At 39.4% G+C, this 22,452-nt stretch overlaps 1 protein-coding gene across 2 annotated transcripts; it reads left to right on the top strand.

Annotated features, from left to right (window-relative positions):
* Positions 1-22,400, top strand: itga3b (integrin, alpha 3b). 2 transcript variants are annotated; one of them, XM_067488185.1, is made up of 26 exons: positions 2-334; positions 10,970-11,097; positions 11,902-11,981; positions 12,360-12,609; positions 12,792-12,890; positions 13,030-13,231; positions 14,076-14,269; positions 14,491-14,579; positions 14,676-14,809; positions 14,988-15,074; positions 15,163-15,230; positions 15,448-15,593; positions 15,746-15,892; positions 16,024-16,121; positions 16,630-16,798; positions 17,042-17,116; positions 17,210-17,289; positions 17,563-17,640; positions 17,773-17,875; positions 18,176-18,349; positions 19,075-19,206; positions 19,590-19,703; positions 19,923-20,021; positions 20,114-20,239; positions 20,442-20,598; positions 20,922-21,062. In XM_067488185.1, the coding sequence occupies exons 1-25, from the start codon at positions 111-113 to the stop codon at positions 20,550-20,552; spliced, it is 3,207 nt and encodes a 1,068-aa protein (XP_067344286.1). In that variant the 5' UTR covers positions 2-110; the 3' UTR covers positions 20,553-20,598; positions 20,922-21,062. The 2 variants fall into 2 exon arrangements, with proteins under 2 accessions (XP_067344285.1, XP_067344286.1); XM_067488184.1 differs by lacking the exon at positions 20,442-20,598 and having other exon boundaries at positions 1-334; positions 20,922-22,400.
* The last annotated feature ends 52 nt before the right edge of the window (positions 22,401-22,452 follow it).

Raw genomic sequence — 22,452 nt, 5'->3', positions numbered from 1 at the left:
GGGGAGGGCAGACACTGACACCTTGGCAGTAGTGCAGTGACTGAGGCGGGAGACGACCGGCTCTTCATGCGGGGGTCTCTGTAAAGCAGCTGCCTACCTGTTGGAGCTCGATGTGGGAGTCTGCAGGAAGTCTACGGCTCCAGGGAGGGAAACACAGCTCCAACATGTCTCCAGGACTGTTGCTGTGCGCTGTCTTGGCAGTGTACCACGGGACGCAAACCTGTAGTGGATTTAATATAGATGAACGGTCTTCTGTAATCAAAGAGGGAAAAACCAGCGGGAGTTTCTTTGGACTCTCAGTAGCCATTCATCAACAGGGCACCAGCAAATACGTGTAAGTGATCAGCTGCGCATGGCAAACAACACGATCCACTTCTTTCTCTGTTACAGGATGAAATTATGCCCGCAGTCTAACAGGTTGCCCACCTGCTTTAGTCTAGGAGCTGTTAGGAAAAGCGACCATTTTATCTGCAAAATGTGCTCACTCGACTGCGCAAAACTCGCCATGAAGCCGTGGAGTGCGTTTTAACACCTGTCACCCGTTTAGAAAGATCACACACTTCTTCTTCTTGATTTCCTCTTTAGTCAACCACCTGTTAGACAGATTCATTTAGACCTAGACAGTGTTAAGTCTGTCTGCTTTGTAGATTTTTTTAGCCCCTGTCATATGGGAAGATGTTAAGTCTTGTAATTGGATTTTTGTTACCTGAGAAATAGTGAAATTCAGTAATTGTGGAAAACATTCACATATTAGTCAAAACTCACGAGCATTAAACATATGTCAATGCAGGTTTACGTGAGTATCTCTATTGTTTTTTTATTCTAAAACCTTGAAAAAAGTCAAACCTTCAACAGTATTATTTTATCGTAGCAAAAATGGACAGTTTATATTATAGCTGATATCAATGACTGGCTGTTTTTTTTTTATTCCTGTTCTTTGAGACCAACATACAGTAACTGTAAGGAAGGGAAACCACCTGGGCCAGGTGTAAGTGTACTATAGCCTGGAGTTGATCTGAGCTCTGGGCTCTGAAGTGATTCAAACATACAGTGGTTGTTATTACCAAGACGTGAAGGTTCAGTTAAATTGTTAGAGAGCATTATTATAAAAGTAAATGTTGTTGTGTTAGTATTACATAAAATGGTTGAGGACAAAGGTCTGACACATTTTACCCTCTGTTCTGTACCGTTTCTTTTTCCCCAGTCTCTGTGGTGTGGGAGATCGCTCAGTCAGTTAAAGTGACCCCCCCACCCCCCACCCCATCTTCATATATGATCACACAGCATGCTCTTGCTGTTATCTGTGTCTTCGTTCTGCTTTAAAGACTAATGCATGAAGAAAAAATGCAAACCAGGGCTCACTTCCTCTGTAACCAGTGAATCTGGATGCAGAGTTTATCAGCATAATCTCTGTGAAGTGGTGGATTTAAGTTCATTGCAGAGATTTCCCCAGTTAATACAACAGTTTGCAGCGTCCGGCTGACATGTGATCACTGTGCCATCTTGGCCGTGTCCCCCTTGAGGGATGGAGTCACTGTCCACAGACTGCAACCCAAGAAGGGGCCACATGGCCGTGGTAATGACACCGGGAGCCTATAGGGACAAGGAGGCTGTAAAAAGTCTCATCGATCTGGTTCTTGCCAAGAAGTTTAAGCAAATTTGTGTTCAGGTCTGCAATGCAGCTTAAATCAGATTTTGTTATAAAATAATATTTTTACCATTAATATGAGGGGACCACAAGATGCACAAGATAGTGAAAACATGCAAAGGTCAATAGACTAAGCAGGCTTATGGTGATTAATATGTTTATTCACGTGAGTTGAGAAATAGACGCCACTCTGGTATGTCAAAAACATTTTAATTTGTAGCCGGCAGCATGTTTAGCTTAGATTGGCATAAAGACTAGAAATTGGGTGGAAACAACAAGCCTTGCTTTGTTCAACAAAAGCACTGTAAAAACACAACAACAACAACAACCCACAGTAGCAGCTCAAAATCTCTAATACCTTTGGACAGAGCTATTTACTCTGGTTTTTGTGGTGTTATGCCAGTCTAACATACTTGTTCATATTGAGCAATCAGGAATGCGGAAATGAAAGCGGTACATTGTTTTGTCAAATTCTAATTAACTAAAGGAAAAAACACATTTCTCAAAATGTCATACTACTGCTTAAGACTTTGAGAAACATTAAAGCTCACAAAAGACAAGACTTTTTGTTTCTCTAATATTCGACCTTGGTTGCATTTTTGGATCATCTTGTCCTCTATGCTTTATATTGATATTAGCCAAGCAGCTAAAGCCAAAAGTGATGCCAATGACAGCACATTACATACATAAGTGCCATCATTATTGATAAATTCAACATATAGTGGGCTGCTTTATGGCAGTCGTTTTCAGAAGAAGAAGCTTTTGCCTCAGTGTAAGTGCAGTACAATGGTTTTGTCTCTGTCAGGCTGAGCTTGTACCAAAGTTCACTAATTCTAACTTTCAGTACAGAAACCTTGTTGTGTACATACTGTGTGATTCTGCATAACAATGTCTAATGTTTGAGCTGGTCTGCTTTTACAGTCTCTTCTGTTTCCTCTGTGTTGTCTGGCTTCTTTTGTAGTCCCAGGTCTGTCACACGGCACTGCAGGGCTATTTGTTACCTGTTTGCTCGTTAGATGGAGAGTATGCCAGAAATGTGAGAACTCGACATATAAACCAGTCGTGACATGCACAGTGTTTAAAGTGGTTGTTCTTTGTACAAGTCAAATCAAGACAGAAGGTTTTCACTCTCAGTCCTACAACAAACTAAGGGCAATCAAGTTTTTCCTTTAGTCTGAAGATGTAGCTTATTATCCAATTAAGACGAATCTACCGGTGTGTCTTGGCTCAGCTGAAGCATTTTTTAAAAAGTATTTTCAATAAGGGCATGACCAATTAATAGATTGTAGACAGTAGACATTGCTTCTTGTTGGAGAAGTGCTGCACCTGAATAATCTAGAAGCTACCTGAGGCCAATTTGTACAAGGTATTTACCTCTGTAGTCCCCCCTCTCACTTTGGATTACCCATTTAATGTCTTGTAGAGATTTTTTTCCTAAGGGAGGCTTTTTTTGTTCTCTGCTGAAGCCGGGAGGAGGAACTGGGCAGTCAGCTGGCCACCCATTGGCTCTTCCAGTCCCCTGACCCCATGGTATTCCTGGAATGTATTGCCTTTCTCTGCACAGTCACAACCTGCCAGGTTTCAGGTTGAGACAAGACAGCAGTGAAAATGTACATTTGGGGACAAATTGTGATCACTACAATTTCTCCAGAATTCAGCCAAATATTCAAATAGTTCTTCAGCACAGATTTCTTCATAATTTTTAATGGGGACCTCTGTGACCAAAATAGATTTGTGTTCCATCGAAAGATGAATATTTAATCATAGTTGAAGTTCCTTTGCTTTTCCAGCTCATCTCTGTCTGATGCTTTTGCCTGCGGCCAACTTCTGCCATTTAATTTGATGGGGTTTTCCCCTTGCAGATTAGACTGGTCGACCTGCTGTAAGCTTTATAGAAACAAACACTTTGATGTGCAGTTTGAGAAGGAGTGTGCTCTGCTTGTCTTCAAAAGTCTTAAAGTTTGACAAAATCACATCTGATTCCTTAACAAAATCTCAGTATAATGCAGCAGGTGAGGAGGGCCCACATAACCACTTTACCTTTTGCCTATTTCAGACACGACTGGCAAGTGATAATCTATGAAAACCCATGTTGCTTTTAGTTACAATGGCAACAAGTTGTGGAAACAAGTACATGTTTTGTCTCTGAGGGCTGAAAAGAGTTGCTGCTGTTCTGCAATCAATGCAAAACAACTTAATCACTTAAACACCAAAAGCAGTTTTTTTCACTCTCCATGAGCAAATGCATTATCCTATATTAGATTCTGGGGCACAGAATAACGTAAATTATGCAGGTGGGTATGTCCAACTTGACTGTGATCCAACAATTTCCCTCATACAAATGCTAGTACAGTAGTTATTGTTTCTGAAGTAGGTCTATCAGAGCGCTGGAGTCCTGTTGTCATATATAGAATAAATCTATTAATTATAAAGTTTTATTAAACACTTCTTAACATTTCAAATATGCGGACATAATGGTTTATTGAAGAACTTCTTTCACTTTTAACAAATCACTGTGAATCAGCTCTTGAACCCTTTTTAAAAGATGCCTTAGTTAAAGGTGATGCCCAGAAATGAAAACAATATAATTAACGTTGTGCCTGTGTGTGTGTGTTGATGATTTCAATTTGCTAGAACTTCATATTTGTATTGCTAGTATTCTCTTTTAGTATTTAATTAGGTTCAGGTTGTAGTGGATGTGTGAAGTTTACAGTCTGGTTTTACATCCTCTTTTACAGACACCCCACTAAATATACTAAGTGTGAAACACAGTAACATAACACACCATTTTCAAAAAAAAACTGTAACTCTTTTCCATGGTAACTGACCCTAAAGTTTGTGGTCTTTATTGCCTGTATACTATCAGTGAGTAATGGCACGAGTTGTGCAGTAGCAGAATGAATGAAAGGTTCTAACATGTTGAAATGGATCCCAGTGGGACTTCAGGCCTCCTACTTATCTCCACAGAGGAGGTTCTCTGTGGTGGAGCTTTCATTGGAAATACCTGTAGTGAAAGTTGTTGAAAACTGTAAGTGACCCCCACTCCTCACTTCTCTCCTGCTTGTACAAATGCCTTGAAACAGAAAGGCCTGTGGGCTAATGAGGGCTACTTAGAAAATCTATATGCTTCAGAACCTTTCTCTCTTCATACCATTTTTTTATCTCCGAAGGATAAGATGATCCTGAAGTATTGGTTTACATTTGGTATGTGCTACTGAACATCAGTGTAGGTAGGAACTGAAAACATTGTAAAATGTCTCTTAACTACATAATTAATTCATAGTATAAAATTTGAATGAAAACACGATCTATACAGACAAACATTTACCTCAGTGGTTCTAGTTGAAAGTCTTTCAAGCCACAGCAGGTAAAACAGATGTTTCATGCACAAACCTGCACTGCTGTTAAATTAGCTGAGTAATCTCTGATTGAAAATTTGGCTTCAGAGGAGACATGCAAGAGTTTCACTTTCAACTCCAATATAGTACCACACACACACACACACCCTTTACAACTCTTTAAAGCAGAAGTCCAAATGTTAATGGACTTACTGATGCTGACCTTGTGAGTCTCTTGTGAGTTCTACCATGTCTATATGATGTGGTTTAGTGGGGGTCATTGAGAAACATGTGTCCAACATGTGCATTCCTGTTTGTACACATATGTGTGTTTTTGTCCATGTCAGTTTGCTATATAGCATATTTGTAGGTGTATGTTAATCATGTGTAGCACTGCCTAAATAAGCAGCAATGGGAGAAAGTTAGTCTAACATCAGTCATCCAGCAACAACAGACTCTGGGTGGGCATAGTTAGTAGACCTAACCAGAAACATAAGCCAAAATAACATGGTCAAGGTTTAACTGTTTGCTAGTTAAAGGTGAGTTATGACCTGCCATGTTTAATTAGTGATGCACGGTCTAAATCAATGTTCACTCCAGTTACTTTTATACACCAGGGCAGATTGTGGTCTTCAGACAGGAAGTTTGTCCAGCTGGGATGCACTGTAAGACTGGTGTGTTTGTGCCTGTGTGTCTGTGTGTGTGTGTGTGAGTGTGTGTGTGTGTGTGTAGAACACAAGCGCAGGTGGATATTTATATATCAAACACTATTAGAATGTTTCATGTCTTTCCCTCTCATAACAGTAATGTATAAAGTATAAACAGTTATGGATGCATTGCATTTTATTTCCATCAAAGGTTCTCCCCTTATGACTAAATCAAGGTTTTCTCTATGTCTAACTTTGAATAATGTTCTTCTACAATCTCTACATGACTATCTACTGCTACAGTGTAAAAAAGCTGTACAAGGATGAGGTGGGAGGGCGAGGGAAATAAAAGCTTAGTCACTTTGAACCTTAGTGAAGTAAATTCGGAACCATGTCACTGGGAAACAAATGCTTGAAAGAGTTTAGTATAAAACATTTTACTAAAATGTAGCAGTGTTCTTCGCACTGTATTGTAAAGAGTGCTGCTGTTTTTGTGAAATTACAGTTTAACCACAACTGGCCATAAGACTGTGCACCTTGTTTTTGATAGTTGTGCCCAAAGTTCTACACTAACCTTCTTTCACTCACTGCGCACGTTTGCTTTGGTAATAATTTACAACCTCTGACATTATACTAAGGAATGTGTCTCAAGTCTGCTTCGTCTCATTGGACTGTAGTTGTAGAATGTAAATCTTTTGTGTGCTGATAGCCGTAGGAATTAGGTTATTTAAAAGTGTTAGTGACTATAGAATTTAATTTGACTGTGGTGATAAAGTCTTATGTTATCATTCAAATAATTATTGTCCAAATTCATTGTTGTGCTCAAGATGTAATAAAACACAATCGTTGTTAATGTTTAATGTCATGTGAAGCATAAGAGCAGGGCAGAGGACAGTTTAGTTGGATTGATTTCTGCATATATACATATAGTTAAGTATCTTCTAACCACTTTAATATGGCCTAGCTCTGAGACTTAAAAGATGGAAACTGAATAGCCTTCAGCTGTACAGGTGTTGTGAGGACAACGTGATCAAAACTTTCCTACCTGCAGCAGGTTAATAGATCACTGTTGTCGTTTGTTAATCTCACTATGAATGTGCAGACGAATAGTAAGCGTATTAATAGCTAATGTGTCTAATTTGAATAGTCTGACAACATTGTGTGTTCACCCTCACCCTGTTTCCTCAAATTACAAAGAAGTGGCTTCGACTTCTTCTACAAAGAAGGAACATGCAGTAGTGTGCTGATGTGACATTGAAACCTGCACTGGGTGCAGTTGTAAAAAGAAGTAAAGAACATGAACATCCATGTGAATTTAAGTCCCCTTGTCATCAGCAGAGTCACAGTGGACCACAGTGTAACACGTCATGTCTGCAAAGTCAGCCATCCTTTCATCTTTCAGTGAAACATGTACATCATAATAAGAGCATAAAGACGTTTTTTTTGCCCCGGTGCAGTCTTGTTCTCATCCTTAATTCAATCTGCAAATTGAGTCACTCCATTCAACATTAACTCTACTTGTTTGCTTAGTGGGTATAAATGGCAGCGTATTGGTGGAATCAATACAAAATTGACTAGTGCAGCAGCCTTATGTGTACCATCCTGAATAATACAAAGGACACAGTATAGGTGAATGTGTGCTGTCTGTATGTCTGTGGGTGTTGGTTACGTAGGAACAGGGATTAATAGCCTTTTGTGTGCTTGAACATGTAATTTCATGACCCATCGTGTGCTCATTTCATTTTCCAACTCTACTTTTGTCCATATAATAACAGTGATGCCATTAAGGTAAAATGAAAGCTAATGTCTGTTTCTCACTAACATTTGGTATTAGTTAAAACATCAAAATAAAAACGTCTTGTTTTAGCTGATTAACTCTGTTAATACATCTGTTCACTTGAAAGAGTGAAATTTTACGTGACTTGTCAATTTATTGGTAAAAATCACCAATAAATGCATTTTCATAAAAAAAAAACGTACCTAAGTTAAAACATCTCCACATCACTGAAACACCTTAGCACTGTCCAACCCCAGCCTCCCTCAGCGTGCATCCTCATTCAACAGCACCTTGTTACCAGGACAACAGCTACACTAAGTGTGTCCAGACCTGCTGTTCTACATAAACAGAATCATGACAGGTTAATTTACCTGTGGTGGTTGTTTGTCTCAAAATCATAGTGTAAATCTTAGTGTTTGTATTCTGTGCTGAGACATCACTGGTAGAGACTCAGGAAGTGAATATTCGCATTTGAATTTGTGTTTTCTCTTCTACATCTCAACCTTGTAAAACCAGGCCCTGAGGTTTTCTTGCATGCTGCTAAAGATTTTTCTTTTTCACTTCCCTGAGGGCCACAGTCACACCCTGGGACAAACCTATTGCCCTGAGCTTTATCTGGAGAGGTGATCAATCACTTGGATAAGGCTGGCAAGTACACTCCCAGCTAATACTTGTGACTCCATTTTGAATGTGCTCTACACAAACACATAAATACAGACTCATAACTAATCTAAAGGCAAATTCCTCTTTTTCTCTTTGTCTTTATCTCATTTTTTTCTTCTCTCTTAGTCTTTTTATCACACTTGTCCATTCTTAAGCTTTTAATTCTATTGATATTAAAGGCTATGAAAATGTTTCACCAGTTACACATTAAAGTCCTGTCCAGACTGGGTCCACATGAAGATGAACGTGTTCTAAATGAGGCTTGATTATGTTCCTCTGTAAACATTAAAGACAGGCTCTGTGCACTGTCTGTTCTTGTTGAGCTTGCAAAAGTACATGAGATGGAGAGAGAATGTCGTCCAAAAGGGTTTAGTCATTTTTAATTGAGCTTGGTTTCTTGGTTTCACCGCTGCTGGTTTGATTCAGGTAGATCAGGTGAGCGGTGAGTAGTTTTATGAAAGTGTTTTATGAGTTCTTTTGTCCTCAGGTTTCCTTGTTCTTTTTTAAAAGCAGCAATTGTCCTTTTGCCCAGGCACTCCCTCTCTTTATCAGTCTTTCTCCACTGTTTATGGTTCAGTCAGAAACCTTAGTGGGCAGTGCTGATGACCAGATAAATCCCACCTCTATTTGTTTAACTAAACACCCTTGATACGAATAGTCCGGCATCCTTCTCTATTTTTCTGAGAGTTCTTTTCTCCGGAGTCAGCCATGCTCACCTTAGCTGGGCGTGTTTGACACAGTAAATGTTTGGTTTAGCCAAACATTCTGATCGCTAGTCATACAGAGGGGGGCAAATTTCAACATGTCATCAGAGTAGGAATGCTTGGGTGCCCCCCACCCCTTCCCGTCCCTGGGCTGTCAAAGCTGTTTATGAGGAGGTGATGAGCTGGGAGGGAGGAGGGAGGAGAGCAACTTTTGTTGGATTTGCAACAGGGCAGGATATGAGGAGTGTTGTCCTGCCTGAGTCAGCTGTTTGTAACTCAAGTCATTTTGTGAGTTGAGCACCAAAAATCCTCACATATGGCTGAAACATTTAAGGTCATAAATCTGAAAATGGCTTTTGGACATCAGCAAAATGATGGCCAGGCTGGTAATGTTTGGTCTAGGTAGTTGTAATTTACATATTTGAGGAGAGAAATCTTAGTCATTTTGTCAGGAGGGAGAATTTATATTATCTGTTCTATTTTAGTTTGACATTTTCGAAATGGCAGAGAAGACTGTATACTGTGAATTTCAGATTGGGCCTCCATTTGCTCTTGGAATCTGTGGCCCTAATTCCTCACATATCTGTCAGTTCCACAAACTGCTAAAACTGCTGTGAAATCTCAGATGTCATCTCCATTACTGAATGATTATCTGAACCAAAGTCTATTCTTCCCAGACTACTGGAAACTGCTTGCCATCTTGGCTCTTCCTGGATGACATCATTCTGGCAAGATAATTGATTCATAATGCCCATCTGGGAGCAGAAAGTAGATATAATTGTCCTGTCTGTTTCAAGCAATGCAGACATGGGGATGTCTGTCATACCTCAGGCTTTGAGGTCTTACATTGTACTCTTGAAAAGTAGACAACCTAGAATCACTTTCATATACAGTGGGTATGGTCCAAATTACTTCTCAAGCTAGTTGAAATTAGACTAGGTAAGGGTGAAAACTATGCCACAGGTTTTTCATCTCCCAGATGATAAGATGTCAAATTGGTAATGAGGTAATTCAATTTTAAGATGAGCAGTGGACCCAACTCACATGGCTGGTTTGTAAAACAAACTCTGTTCATGCTTAGGTGACTGATCCAAGCAATGTGGGGTCTTGAGATGCTCTTATGATTATGTTGCAAGTGTCTATGAGTGCATTTTGTCTGTGTAAGGATATAAATAAACACAGAATACTGAGGTGGAGCCTGGTTGCCTTTCTCACGTTGTTTTTTATAGAATGAAAATCGACCACATAATCTGCGAGCAAGTATGGCTCACCAAGAACACGATTCTACACAATATAAGCAATAGTTTTCATGTTTAGCCAAGTGAACAACTACTCCTTACATCATGATTCAATTCAGAAAATATTTCTTTCTACAAGTTGGAACAGTAACGGTTTGAGTCATGAGAGACATTTGAATGAAAGGCATGATGTTTTTACTGTAAAGGTGTTTAATTTTAAGTCTGCATCCATTATCTGTATTTATTCTTGCTTATCAGTGCGTAGGAAGGAGGTAGGTACCCTGCAGTTGTTGCTGATATAACCAAAAGCCCGACCAATAACTTGATTCTGCACTGTCCACCACTGTAACACCACTGGCAGTAAAATATCCGTGTCAAACCAGAGAGGCACGAATCCTTTTAGATAGTTTAAATCGGAAGAATTAAATTTTTAACACCTACAGCACTGAACACTTTTGTTTCCTACATCATGCACTAAACCAAGCCACATATCTAGCAAACACACACACACACACACACACACACACACACACACACACACACACACAACCACACATTGAAACCAGGTTGTCTGCACCTTCCACCTACAAAGTGCAGCAAATAAATCTTGTGCTGACAGTAAATAGTGTGTCGCAGCACAAAGCCGTGTGTGTGTGGTTGGGGTTTTGGGGGGGTTAGGTGTAATCCCCTCTGCTTCAAAGTAAAAGGTGCTGCTGTAGGTCTGAGTGAGTGTCTGGGCAGTGGACAAAAAAATCTAAGTCTCAGTTGTCTCCCATAATAATTCATATATAATCAACAGTATAATAATTCATATCTGTGAAATCATCATTTTTTGTACATGGGTGCTATTTTCTGTACTGTTTGTTGTACTGTCTAACACCATGACACACCTCTGATATATTCTACAAGCCATAATCTTTATATGTGTCTCCATTTCCGTCTGTCCGTGTGCAGGTTGCTTGCAGGGTCACCCAAAGAGAAAGCCCAATCTCTAAAAGATGTCAATGAAACTGGTGCTGTCTATGCCTGTCCTCTCACGATAGACCCCACTGACTGCTCCAGAATGGACCTGGTCAGCTCAAGTAAGCATGATGCATTATTTGTTTGGTTTTTTTATCAGGTTGAAAGCACATTTGCACTGATAGGACTGGGTTTCTGTAAAGGTACATTTAGTCATTAGGTTCCTGAGCTCAGTTGGTAGAGCAGTCATCTATGAACCACATGAGTCAGTTGTTCCACTCCCAGTCCTCCTGACTACATCCTGGGCAAGACACTGAACATCACAGTTGTTCCTAGTGTCTACTACTTCAGCTAAATGAAGTTGTAATTGTAAAATTCTCACTCAGCTTCAAGGAGATTGGGAGTAGATTTGATTTGAAAACTGATAACTTTTACATTGAAATGTCATGTAAGAGGATGTAAACTTAATCCTAACTAACTATTAAATAATAATAATAATGCATATTCATCTAGGTCTAATGTTCTTTCGTCATCATAAGTAACTAAAATGGTATAGTGTATAAAAAAAGTTATAGTAAAATAATGGAAGTTATATCTGTGCAAACCATAAAAAAGGATACCTCATCACTCACTGTTGATGGTGAAATGGCTGTTGCTGTAGTCATAGTTAATTTTTGTGGTTAGTATCTGTCAGGGCATGATCCAGGTTGAATAAAGCTTCACTGTCTGGATTGCTTTTCCTTTTAACTGGGATCACCATAATAGGGAATATTCTTAAATATTTGTAAATGTTTTTATAGACTCCATACAGTTAGTTATGGTACTAAAGTAACAGCTAATTGTAAAATTTTGACAATATGACTAATGTCAGAAAAAAAGACTAAACCAAATGTGCTGTACTTTCCACTTCTGATCCCAACCCACAGCAAATCCAAATGAAATGGTGGAGGGCATGTGGCTGGGTGTGACAGTGGCCACTCAGAGGAACCCAGGGGGACGTGTACTGGTGAGATGATATCTTGTTTTACTCCATTACTTGGTGTCACAGGTGACATATCATGTATAAAGCAACATTTATTTCAGCGCTAATGAGATGCTGGATGAGATAGAAATATTTCATTATGTAGTGTGCCAGATGACACACTGCTTATTTCAACAGTGAACAGGAAACAGGTGTTAAACTAAATGCACACACACTTACCCAGGACAGAATGACACATGCAGGTAGGAAATGCCATGTGGAGTCATGATCATGACTAAGACGTTTCTCCGGATTAATTTTCTTGCCTTTTGAACTTAATTATTAAGGGATTTGAGGTTTTAAAACTGCCAGAAATCAGTTACATTTTCTAGTCTGACAGGCACCATTTTCTCCATTGTCCAGGCATGTGGGCATCGCTATGTGAAGATCACCCAGAGTAGCACAGAGAAGAATCGGCAGATGATAGGAAAGTGCTATGTCAGGAGTAACGATCTGACCTATGACCCCACGGATGACTGGCAGACTTACAGTTATGAGGTCTGCAATCCAAACTTTAACTTGGAGTTTGAAGGCATGTGCGGTGCAGGGATCTCAGGCGGCATGACAGACACGGATGTCTACGTCGGTGCCACGGGGAGCTACTTTTGGCAAGGTGGGTACCTAAGAGTTAATGTGAAAAAAAGAGTGTTTTGCTTACTTAACCATGAAATAATGGGCAGGTTTCACAGACAGGGATTAAACACACTTAAGGATGCAACATTTGGATTTTTCTGTGTCTGAGAAACCTGTCTTTGTGCATAAAGCAGATTTTAACATTGTTGCTATTTCATAAAGGAAATGTTCATGTGACATGGAGAAATCCAGATCCAGGGAATTCCTGGGACTCTCAAGGCCAAGACTTTGGACAACTGAATAGACGATACAGTTATATGGGTAAATATCCAATGTTTTGCCTCATTTAAACTGTAAACCCATTTAGAGACAGCAGGGAAGCATATTTTTTTTTTGTTAGTATAAATTGCAAGACAACCATAAAGAATAAGGATTAATTTTCTTTAACTTTCTACTATAGGTTATTCAGTTCTTGAAGAAATGAAGCTGTTGAGCCCTGATGACTACACAGTGGTAACAGGGTCTCCCAGGGATGAGTCCAAGGGCTCTGTGGTGCTGGGAACAAAGAACAAGAACATCAATCCAGTGCTCATCATCCCTGGCGAACAAGTGGGCTCGTACTTTGGGAACAGCCTTGCTGTCACTGATCTCAACAGCGACAAGTGGGTCTTTGCACACCACACTAAAAGATTAAATTATATTTACTTGTTTCTTTCTTATACTGGTTTGAGAATAACCTCAAATATGAAGTGGCTTTAATTAAAATATTAACCGGTTTTCCTCCAACAGCACAAAGACATTCATGTTAGGTTAATCGGTGTCTCTGTGTTGGCCCCGAGATAGACTGTCCCTGACCTGTCCAGGGTGTACCCCTATGACAGCTGGAATAGGCTACAGCCTCCTGCAACCCTGAACAGGATAAGCAGTTAAAGATCATGGATTGAGGGATGGATGTAATTTGTAAACTGTTTCCTCCACATGCATAAAAAAAGTACAGCAAGATATTATCCATCTTTCATTGCATAGGACCAAAGAAATTGCAATTGGTAGCCCGTATATGCAGCAATAATATTTCTTCAGCTTTTCACCTAATACTGTATTTGAAGCACAAGCTGCTTAAAATTCCCAATTCACAGCTTGAAAATAAAAAAGCTGAAAAGTTAAAGTGTTCTTTCATGATTTTATGGATTGACTATAACTGTGTCTTGGGGTCTGTGATGTCCCAACACACATGGATCTTCTCTGTTATGCAGAGAATGCATGACACTGATGGATGTTTAAAGTATGAGCTCTGACACGATGAAAAAAAGCCTGATGTTTTGACCTCATCATGACATCATGGTATAATGATGCATCTCAGATGAGTAAAGCCTTGTTAAATTTGTAGGATTTAAAAAATTAATTTGAGAAACAAGAACTGTAATGTTATGTATATGTATATAAGATGTATATTTTGGTACATTTATGTATAATTTTGGATGTTTCTTCTTTACTTCTGCTTTTCAGCTGGAATGACCTGATTGTGGGTGCCCCATTTTACTTTGACCGCATGAAGGATCAGGGAGGAGCAGTGTATATCTTTATGAATGAAAATGGATCTTTCCAGAAAACCGCCACCGTGATACTGAAGGGTCCACCGGGCTCTGCATTCGGTTTGGCACTTGCTGCCATTGGTGATGTTAACCAAGATGGGTTCCAAGGTATGACAATATAAGTTGAAAAGACAAACAGTTCAAAAATGAGAAAAGCTAAATACTTGTTTCTAAGCAATTATCTAATGGACAGTGTTGTGTTTGAAATAAATGCTTGACAATGTTGTCACCAGTGTCAATTTACTAATCAATATGTTGTGCTGTGCTGCCATCTAAAGGCCCCATATATTCCACACACAGATGGTTTATTGCACTGTTATTGTCTGCAGATTTTGCAGTGGGAGCTCCATTCCATGATACAGGAAGGGTCTATATATGGATGGGAAGTAAAAAGGGAATCTCAATGGAGCCCAGTCAGGTAACATTTGATTTATTTCATGGATGCACTTTAGGCATAAAGTGTAGTGGCGGTAATGACTGTGTTCAGCTCTGATGTGTCTGTTGTCTACGATAGGTGATTGAGGGTAAGTCTGTAAGCAAAGGCTTCAGAACCTTTGGCTACTCCATCAATGGAGGGATGGATGTGGATGACAATAAGTACCCTGACATCTTAGTTGGCTCGCTGGATGACCGCATTGCCCTGCTCAGGTAAAAAGTAAACACAACACAACAAAACAAAAAACATAACAACTTATGTGTTTTATATAGTTAAAATATTATATGTTGTGTTCAGATAATGGGTCATAGAGACACTAACTAATTTATGACGTGTGTGCGTGTGCTTGTAGAAATATTAATCCTTTCATTCCTGTTTCTTTGTTTTCAGAGCTCGACCGGTCATTCACTTAACTAATAACTTTACAGTCGAGCCTAAGATTGTCGACCCTAATACGTGTCTTGGAAACACACCCTGGTGAGACATTTTCACAGAATATTACGTCCTAAACTTGGTTTGTTAAAAATTCGCTTTTAATGTGTTAACTTCTCTTTGTGTTTTACAGCATTACAGCAACTCTGTGCATGTCTTTTACTCTAAGCCATGGAAACAAAGACTTCAAAAGAGATTTAAGTAAGCAGTCTAACTTTAATAATTTACATATTAAGAGATATTTGCAAATTGCATAAAAGAAAAGCTGCATATTTTAGATATATACTATGGTGTATATCAGTAAAAAACTGTGTAGATACTGGGTGCTCACATATACTCATGTAATGTTTTGATATTGTTATAAACTGCGACATTTGCTGCACTGTTTAGTAATTTATTGCACTTTCATTTTGTAAAGTGGTGAGCTATACAGTGGAGGCGGACACAGGGAGGAGAAGAAGCCCACGAGTTAGTTTCAAAGACAACAATGGTGCCACCTATACTGGCATCCTTAGCCTGCCATCTTCCAAATACACATGTCACACTCTAAACCTGGGTGTAGTGGTACGGTTTCAACAATTTATTATTATTATTATATTATGTATCATTATTTAATGATTTTGTAAATACCTAAATAGTTTAATTTCAATAGTTGCTGTTGCCTGTTAGTAATGTGCTTATTCAGAACAGTATTAAATTCTTGTATGAATTAACAGACACCTGTGAGGGACAAACTGGAGCCGGTGATTTTTTCTCTCAGCATGTCCTTGGATGGACAAAACCATAAATTTGGACCGACCCTGGAAAACCTGGACTCCTTCCCAATTCTAAGTCCAGAGCAGAAACTCATTCAAAAAACTGAGGTACGGAGTGGTACAGGTTCTACAATCAAAGGTTATTGTAACTACTGTAATTGCAGGAAGTATATGTATATATGTGATGGTCCTATCAAATATAAGTTGTTATGTAATTTTATTTGCTAATTTTCTTGCAGATTAACTTTCAGAAGGAGTGCGGCTTAGACAACAAATGTTCCAGTAATCTGCAGCTGACAGCCCAGTTTGTTAATGAGAAGGAACAGCCTTACCCCAGGTAAAATAACAATGGAAAGTTAAGACCTTTTGACTGACAGTTGTTTGAAAGTCTGTTACAGAAACCATATACAGAACCAATATAAGACATTTAAATTAATACAGTACTAGTTTGGGAAATAAACTTCAGGACTTAATGGATTGAGAAGATTATTTCACTGTCATGTTTGTAGAGTAAAGATGAATATTCTGCCTGCAGATGGTCAGCATTAGTTTAGCATTACCTGTGTAACCAGTGGGATGCAATAACACACTGTATCTTACCGATTTAAACTGCACAAAGCCAGGGCAGCTGTTTTATGTTTCCATTATACAGTTAGATATTATATTATATTTAATATACATACGAGAATGGTGTCAATCTTCTCATCCACGTCTCTGCCCCCCAAAAAAAATCTTACAATCTTAAATAACTTTTTAAGCACACTCATGTCTTTCAGAATCCTAGAATTAAGAGTGTCGAAAAGCTTAATAACTGAAACCAATGATTTTTTTGTTCATATTTGCAGTCGGGGCAAATACCAATTACTTCAGTACAACAGCAACATGAAGACAGTGAGGCTTATAGTGCTTGTGACTAACATCCCTTCGGATGGGAAGCTGGCTGAGGACGCCCACCAGGCCATGCTCAATGTCACCATCCCTAGTGCACTGACATACTCTGGTGTCAGGTCAACGGTACGTCCACTGGAGGGCAGCAGTTGGCTGAGCATTGTCCATTTATTAGTTATTTCCTCTCACCAGTACATTGTTTTATTAACAATAAACAGTTACACTGTGCATTTTGCAATATATAAAAATAACACCACTTACAAGCTCATCATGAAAGTAAACAGCGCACATGAATGTCTAGTGTCTTAAATTACTAAATTGCATAAATCTGTTCGCTTTGTTTATGTGTGTGCACATGTGTATGTGCAGGAGCGTGATGTCCAATGCACCTTTGACAGCACAGTGATGTGTGACCTGGGGAACCCACTTGGAGGCAATGAAAAGGTCAGAGTGCCTGGTTCTCTGTCTCATAGATTAATTAGCTTTCCTCTGCTGACAGGGTTTGTTACACTGCTCATTCTGGTGTTTTTTTATCAGGTGTCACTTACCCTGAAGTTTGAAACATCAGGGATCAACCTGCACACACAAGAGATTGAGTCCCAGCTGCTTCTTTCCACGTAAGTCACTAAGATCTATAAATGCATAATTACATTTTTTCATACTTAAAAAAATATCGCAAGTGTCAAGTGTCCATAAGTTTTCACAGTTTAACTGTTCAGGTCTTATGTACACATTTAGTTACATTTGAATCCCAGTTTTGACTATACATTGTCTGTGTATGTGTGTGTGTGTGTGGACATTTTAAAGTATAATTGTCACTTGTCAATTGCTACTATAACTACGTCTAAATATTACCCTGGCACAGTATGTTATAATAAGTGTTCCTTCAGTCTTAGTGAGCAGAGTGACCTGAACCCTGTGCCTGTGTTACTGCTGATTGAACACACCATTCTCCCCTCCTTCTCCATGTGAGTCCCATGACATACTGTATATAGAGAAATACCATGGACACTGAAGCCCTCAGTGCCACATCAAATTATCTCCTACATCAGTCTTGACTTGCACAGCATATAATCTTTTCTAACTCTCACCCTGTCCAGAGCAAATGCGTTGGTGCAAACACAGTTTGGCGGGACAGTAATGGGCGAGTCAGCCATGGTAAACACCAGTGACGTGGGCAGTCTGGTGGAGTTTACCTTCAATGTGAGTCACCTTCACCGTCTAAATTTGACCTCCAGGACTGTGTATTGCATCCACAATATGGGTGCTACTCACCCACATTTCCCTCATCCCCACCCGGTCTTTGAAGTCAACACTTTCCACCTCCTCAGAAGTTTAATATTGCGTGGGGAAAGGATTGTTATATGAGGCATGGTTTGTGGTATAAGCTTGTGCAGGGGCGGATTCTATTTAGGAATTTCAAAGTCATAGTTAAGCTCATGCTATCGGCTTGATTTCCACTAAAGTTCCTTTTTTTATGCCGGTGGCATTTTTTTCTCCCAGGTGTACATGGGGGAAGAATCCTTGGGAGACTTGGGGACCCTAGCAGTGGAGTTTGAGTGGCCCTCTGAGGTAGCCAACGGCAAGTGGCTGCTTTACCTGACAAACATTGTTGTTAAGGGACAGTCAGAGATAGAATGTAACCCTGGAGGAGTTGTCAACTACCTGAACCTAAGTGTAAGTCTCATTTAAACACTCTCTTCAGTTGGCTGTTATATTAAACCTCTCTGCTCTCAAATGACAAACACACAGTCACAGGGTTTGGGGTGAAGCGCTGATGTCAGCATAGTCACATGCTCACAGAGCAGTTTGACAACAGACAGATGTGAGTGTCATGAAGCCAAAGTATGAGTCACAATACATGCTGAGCAGACATACAGCCACGCTGTTAGCATTAATAACAGTGTGACACTTTACCTTTAAGAAATTCAACAGTACATTTGTTGATTTTAACTGAGCTGGCTTGGCGGCCTGTCTCTACAAGTGTGTTTTCAAAAGAGACTTGATGGTTGACACTGAGGTGGCTGAGTTCCTTCTACAGTCGGGGAGCTTAAAAGTGGAGTAAATATACTCACACAGCCTTGTTACTGTACATGTGCTGAAATTCTTCCTGACAACCAGTGTGAAATGAAGCAGACTGAGGAGTTTAAGTAAATGTCAGTGGAAGAAAAGTGGTGTGAAAATGGTCCTAAAGCCAAACCACAGCTGTTCAGAAATACATTTTGGAAAAAATCATGTCGCCACATACAAACCTCACAGAGCCTATATAGACAGTGACAATGCTATTTTGAGAGGAATTTGGTAATGTCTTTATCAGAACCAGTAATTACCACTAACCCTCTGATGTAATGTCTCTGTCTCCACTTCTTTCTTCTTTAATTTTCCCTTCTTTTGTCTTCCAGCTTTCAGGGAGCCAACCTAAGCGTATTAAACGGCAGATTGTTGTGGATGATGGTCATGACGTGACCAAGTCACATACTATTGAACCAAAGGCCATTACACTGCTCACTCAGCGGAAGGAGACCTACCTGTTGGTAAGAAATCAATCTTCCTCAGTGCTCAAGTCATTTTAGACTTATATAATTGTTCACCAGAATTAGATCTTCCTTTTTGGTTTTTACAGTAGTAAAAGAAGTCACATCACTGTCATTTCATTTTCAGACATAAATGAATAACTATTAACATTATTTACTGTATAATAAGTAAGAACAAGTGAGGAGTATCATCAAGGGTAATAGCATAAGAACTTTAAGCAACTCAAAAACTAGATTTAAATTTATCATATTATGATGGTATGATATTTATAAAAAAAATTATTCACCCAGTAACTATGTAGTCTTCATTCAGTTTGAGCACATGCACAAAAATCTGTAAAAAGAAAGAATGAACTTTGTCTCTTTATCATCGTGTACTGAAGGAATGCTCCAAGGGGACAGCGAGATGTGTGACCTTTACCTGCCCACTGCTCAACATGACAAAGTCGGCTAAGATTTATGTCCGGTCGCGTTTGTGGAACAGCACAATGCTAGAGGTCAGCTCGCCAGCTACACACACACACACACACACACATAGGTACACTTGTGATTAGTAAAAACCTTAAACTAAATTAATGGGAAAGACTGTCCTGGTCCTTACATCAGTGTACTGTAAATGAGTTCATCTGGGTTCTGGGTGTCTACAATCTTCTTTGTCAAAATGTTTTTATGCTGATTTTGTGTGTGTCTGTGTGTGTCTGTGTGTCTTCCTGCAGGATTATTCCAATGCTCTGAGGGTTATAGTCAAAGGGCAAGCCACACTGAAGCTTATTACAGACAAACCAACCATCAGGATGGACAGTGACACCGCTACGGTGTGTGTGATGATGACGACAATGATGATAGTTGTTTTATGGTTTTGATTCATTTTGATCATTTTATTTTGCTCTTCCCACTTTACTTGTAGTTCACTGTAGAAATAGAACCACTGGTAGGAGTGGAGACACCCTATGAGCTCCCGCTGTGGATCATCATCTCTGCTGTTGTAGCAGGAGTTCTGCTACTAGGAATCATTATTCTTATACTATGGAAGGTGAGAATACAAATCACACTGTAGTGTTAACACTGTTCTTCAGAGAGTAGCTCTGAATCTCTACACGTGTGCTATTCATTTACTCATCATCTCTGGATTGTATGACAGCTCCTGACCCGTTCATCTGACATGTACAGTATAATCTTCATACCCATTAGTCTAACCTATCACTTACCCTCCCATCCTCCTTCACCACATCCAGTGTGGCTTCTTCCAAAGGGCCAGCAGGAGGGAGATGTATGAGGCCAAGGCCCAGAAGGCTGAGATGAAGATCCAGCCCTCTGAGACAGAAAGAATGATTGAGGACTACTGAGGACCCTCATGGGTCCCCCAACAGCACACACCAGTGGGGCTTATGGGTAAAAAATAAACCCATTCAATTGGATCTACTAATAATGACAGCTCTCAACTAAGGCTGTGAATCAAACTTTATTTTATCTCTTTGCTTTACCTCAGTTGCCACATCTAACATTTCTCTTTCCCTTTTCAGACAGTGCATTGCACTGCTGACTGAATTATATCACGCTTTCACTACATTTCTGTCTTTACTCAATAGGTTAATGTGGTCCCCTCCACTGCTTAACCTGAATTTCTCAACCTCTGAATCCTAAATCTTTCTGACCCATAATCCTATCCTGCTATTTACATAAGTGTGTCCTCCTTCCCTCTCTTTTGCCCACAGTTTGGATTCTTCAAGCGAGCCATCTATTATCGGATAATGCCAAAGCACCAGGGAGTGAAAATCCGCAAGGCCGAGCGCTATGAGTTCAACCTGGGATTTCAACCTGAGGAGCAACACAAAAAGTATTGGATCACTAACTGGACAGAGATGCAGCATTACTACTACTGAGGCCTTCACTTTGAGCCCTGAATCACTCACCATTAAAGGGCCTGACATTGGCCACACAAACATGGGCTCAGTTGAGCCATGTGAACCTGGATGTGTGTGGACCAACTGTGGATAGCGCATTCCATTTTTTTTAATGTTGTTGTTGTTGTTGTTGTTGATTTCATCAACAGTGCAATATATGGAACATCTTGTTTCAGAGATTGTATTTTGTTAGTATTTTTGATGAATGCACTGTTCGATTGCATTAAATAGAAAACTGTATATTGTGTTTGTTTTTTACATTGTTGGCTTTTATGTAATGAACTTAGTTTCTTGCATTTACATTTTTTTTTCTTTCTCGAAGCTCTGAGCTGTCCATTCATCATGTTTATTCACACCACATCTGTTTTCCTTCTCTAATCAGAAGAATGAGTCTATTGATTTTCTCTGTGATTATATATGTCCTATTGCCCTGCCCCCAGGCACGTCTTTAAAGTTAGTGGCTATGTGTGGCTTTAAAAGCTACATCAGTCAGTTTAAATATAATTTTCGAACTGCATTGACTGATATTCAATGGCTTTGTTTGGCAAACATTATTTAGATTTTAGCATTTTAAATGCGGTTGGTGGTTCTGACCTCATCGGCAGATCGTGACTGTATTTTTCAAGGTACAAAAAAACTGAGAGGGGAAAATTTTGTACTTATTGGTGAAGGACGCATGTTATGGCCAGCTGGACATGTTTTATTTCCCACAGCAAGAGTCCCCCCAGCAACAAGCTGAAAAGCAAAAGCTTCCTTTATGTATGTAGATTTAGCCCATAATGACATCATGAGTGTACACTTAATTATTATTTATTACACGTTTTATCTTAAAAAACGTCATACAGGGAGTCACAACACTGGATTAAATCATACATGATCTTATATCTGTCTTTAACCTCAACTATAGCTAGATACATTATGAATTGTACATAGTTACACGCTCATTTGAATTGATTCTTTAATTAAATTCCTTTGTTGTTTCATAGTCCCTGAGCTTTGTATTATGTATAAAACAGTATGTGGACACTTGGACAGTTTGTAAGTCATTTTGGCCTCAGACTGAGAGAAGACAGTTAATGGTTAACCGTCTCTGCTGAGACTAAGTGTTGCATTACCACTTTTAATTTGTGTTACTTGAGAGCTCACAGGTACTCTGTTGTGACTGTGAAAGCTACAGAGGCTCCATTGACTCTGAGGGAAGGACTGGAACCAATGCACAAACCCTGTGGTGGTGGGGTTTTTTTTTTTTCAATGTCCATTTTTAATGTAATTAAATTGTTTTATAAGCTTTATTGTTGTTGTTGTTGTTGTTGCAATTATCACTTTGAGTTTTCTGTAATAC

Source organism: Channa argus, chromosome 20, assembly GCF_033026475.1.
Source record: "Channa argus isolate prfri chromosome 20, Channa argus male v1.0, whole genome shotgun sequence".
In the NCBI taxonomy this organism is placed as follows: Eukaryota; Metazoa; Chordata; class Actinopteri; order Anabantiformes; family Channidae; genus Channa; species Channa argus.
Note: the sequence above shows the minus strand (reverse complement) of the source record. Positions and strands in the feature narration are given on the sequence as shown.

Bases quoted from the DNA above. Each gene is read 5' to 3' on its own strand.
- itga3b (XM_067488184.1), top strand. From the start codon at position 111: ATGTGGGAGTCTGCAGGAAGTCTACGGCTCCAGGGAGGGAAACACAGC. The intron at 17,290-17,562 runs GTAAGTCACTAA...GTGTTCCTTCAG, and splicing joins TCCCAGCTGCTTCTTTCCAC to TCTTAGTGAGCAGAGTGACC. The intron at 18,350-19,074 runs GTAAGTCTCATT...TTTGTCTTCCAG, and splicing joins TCAACTACCTGAACCTAAGT to CTTTCAGGGAGCCAACCTAA.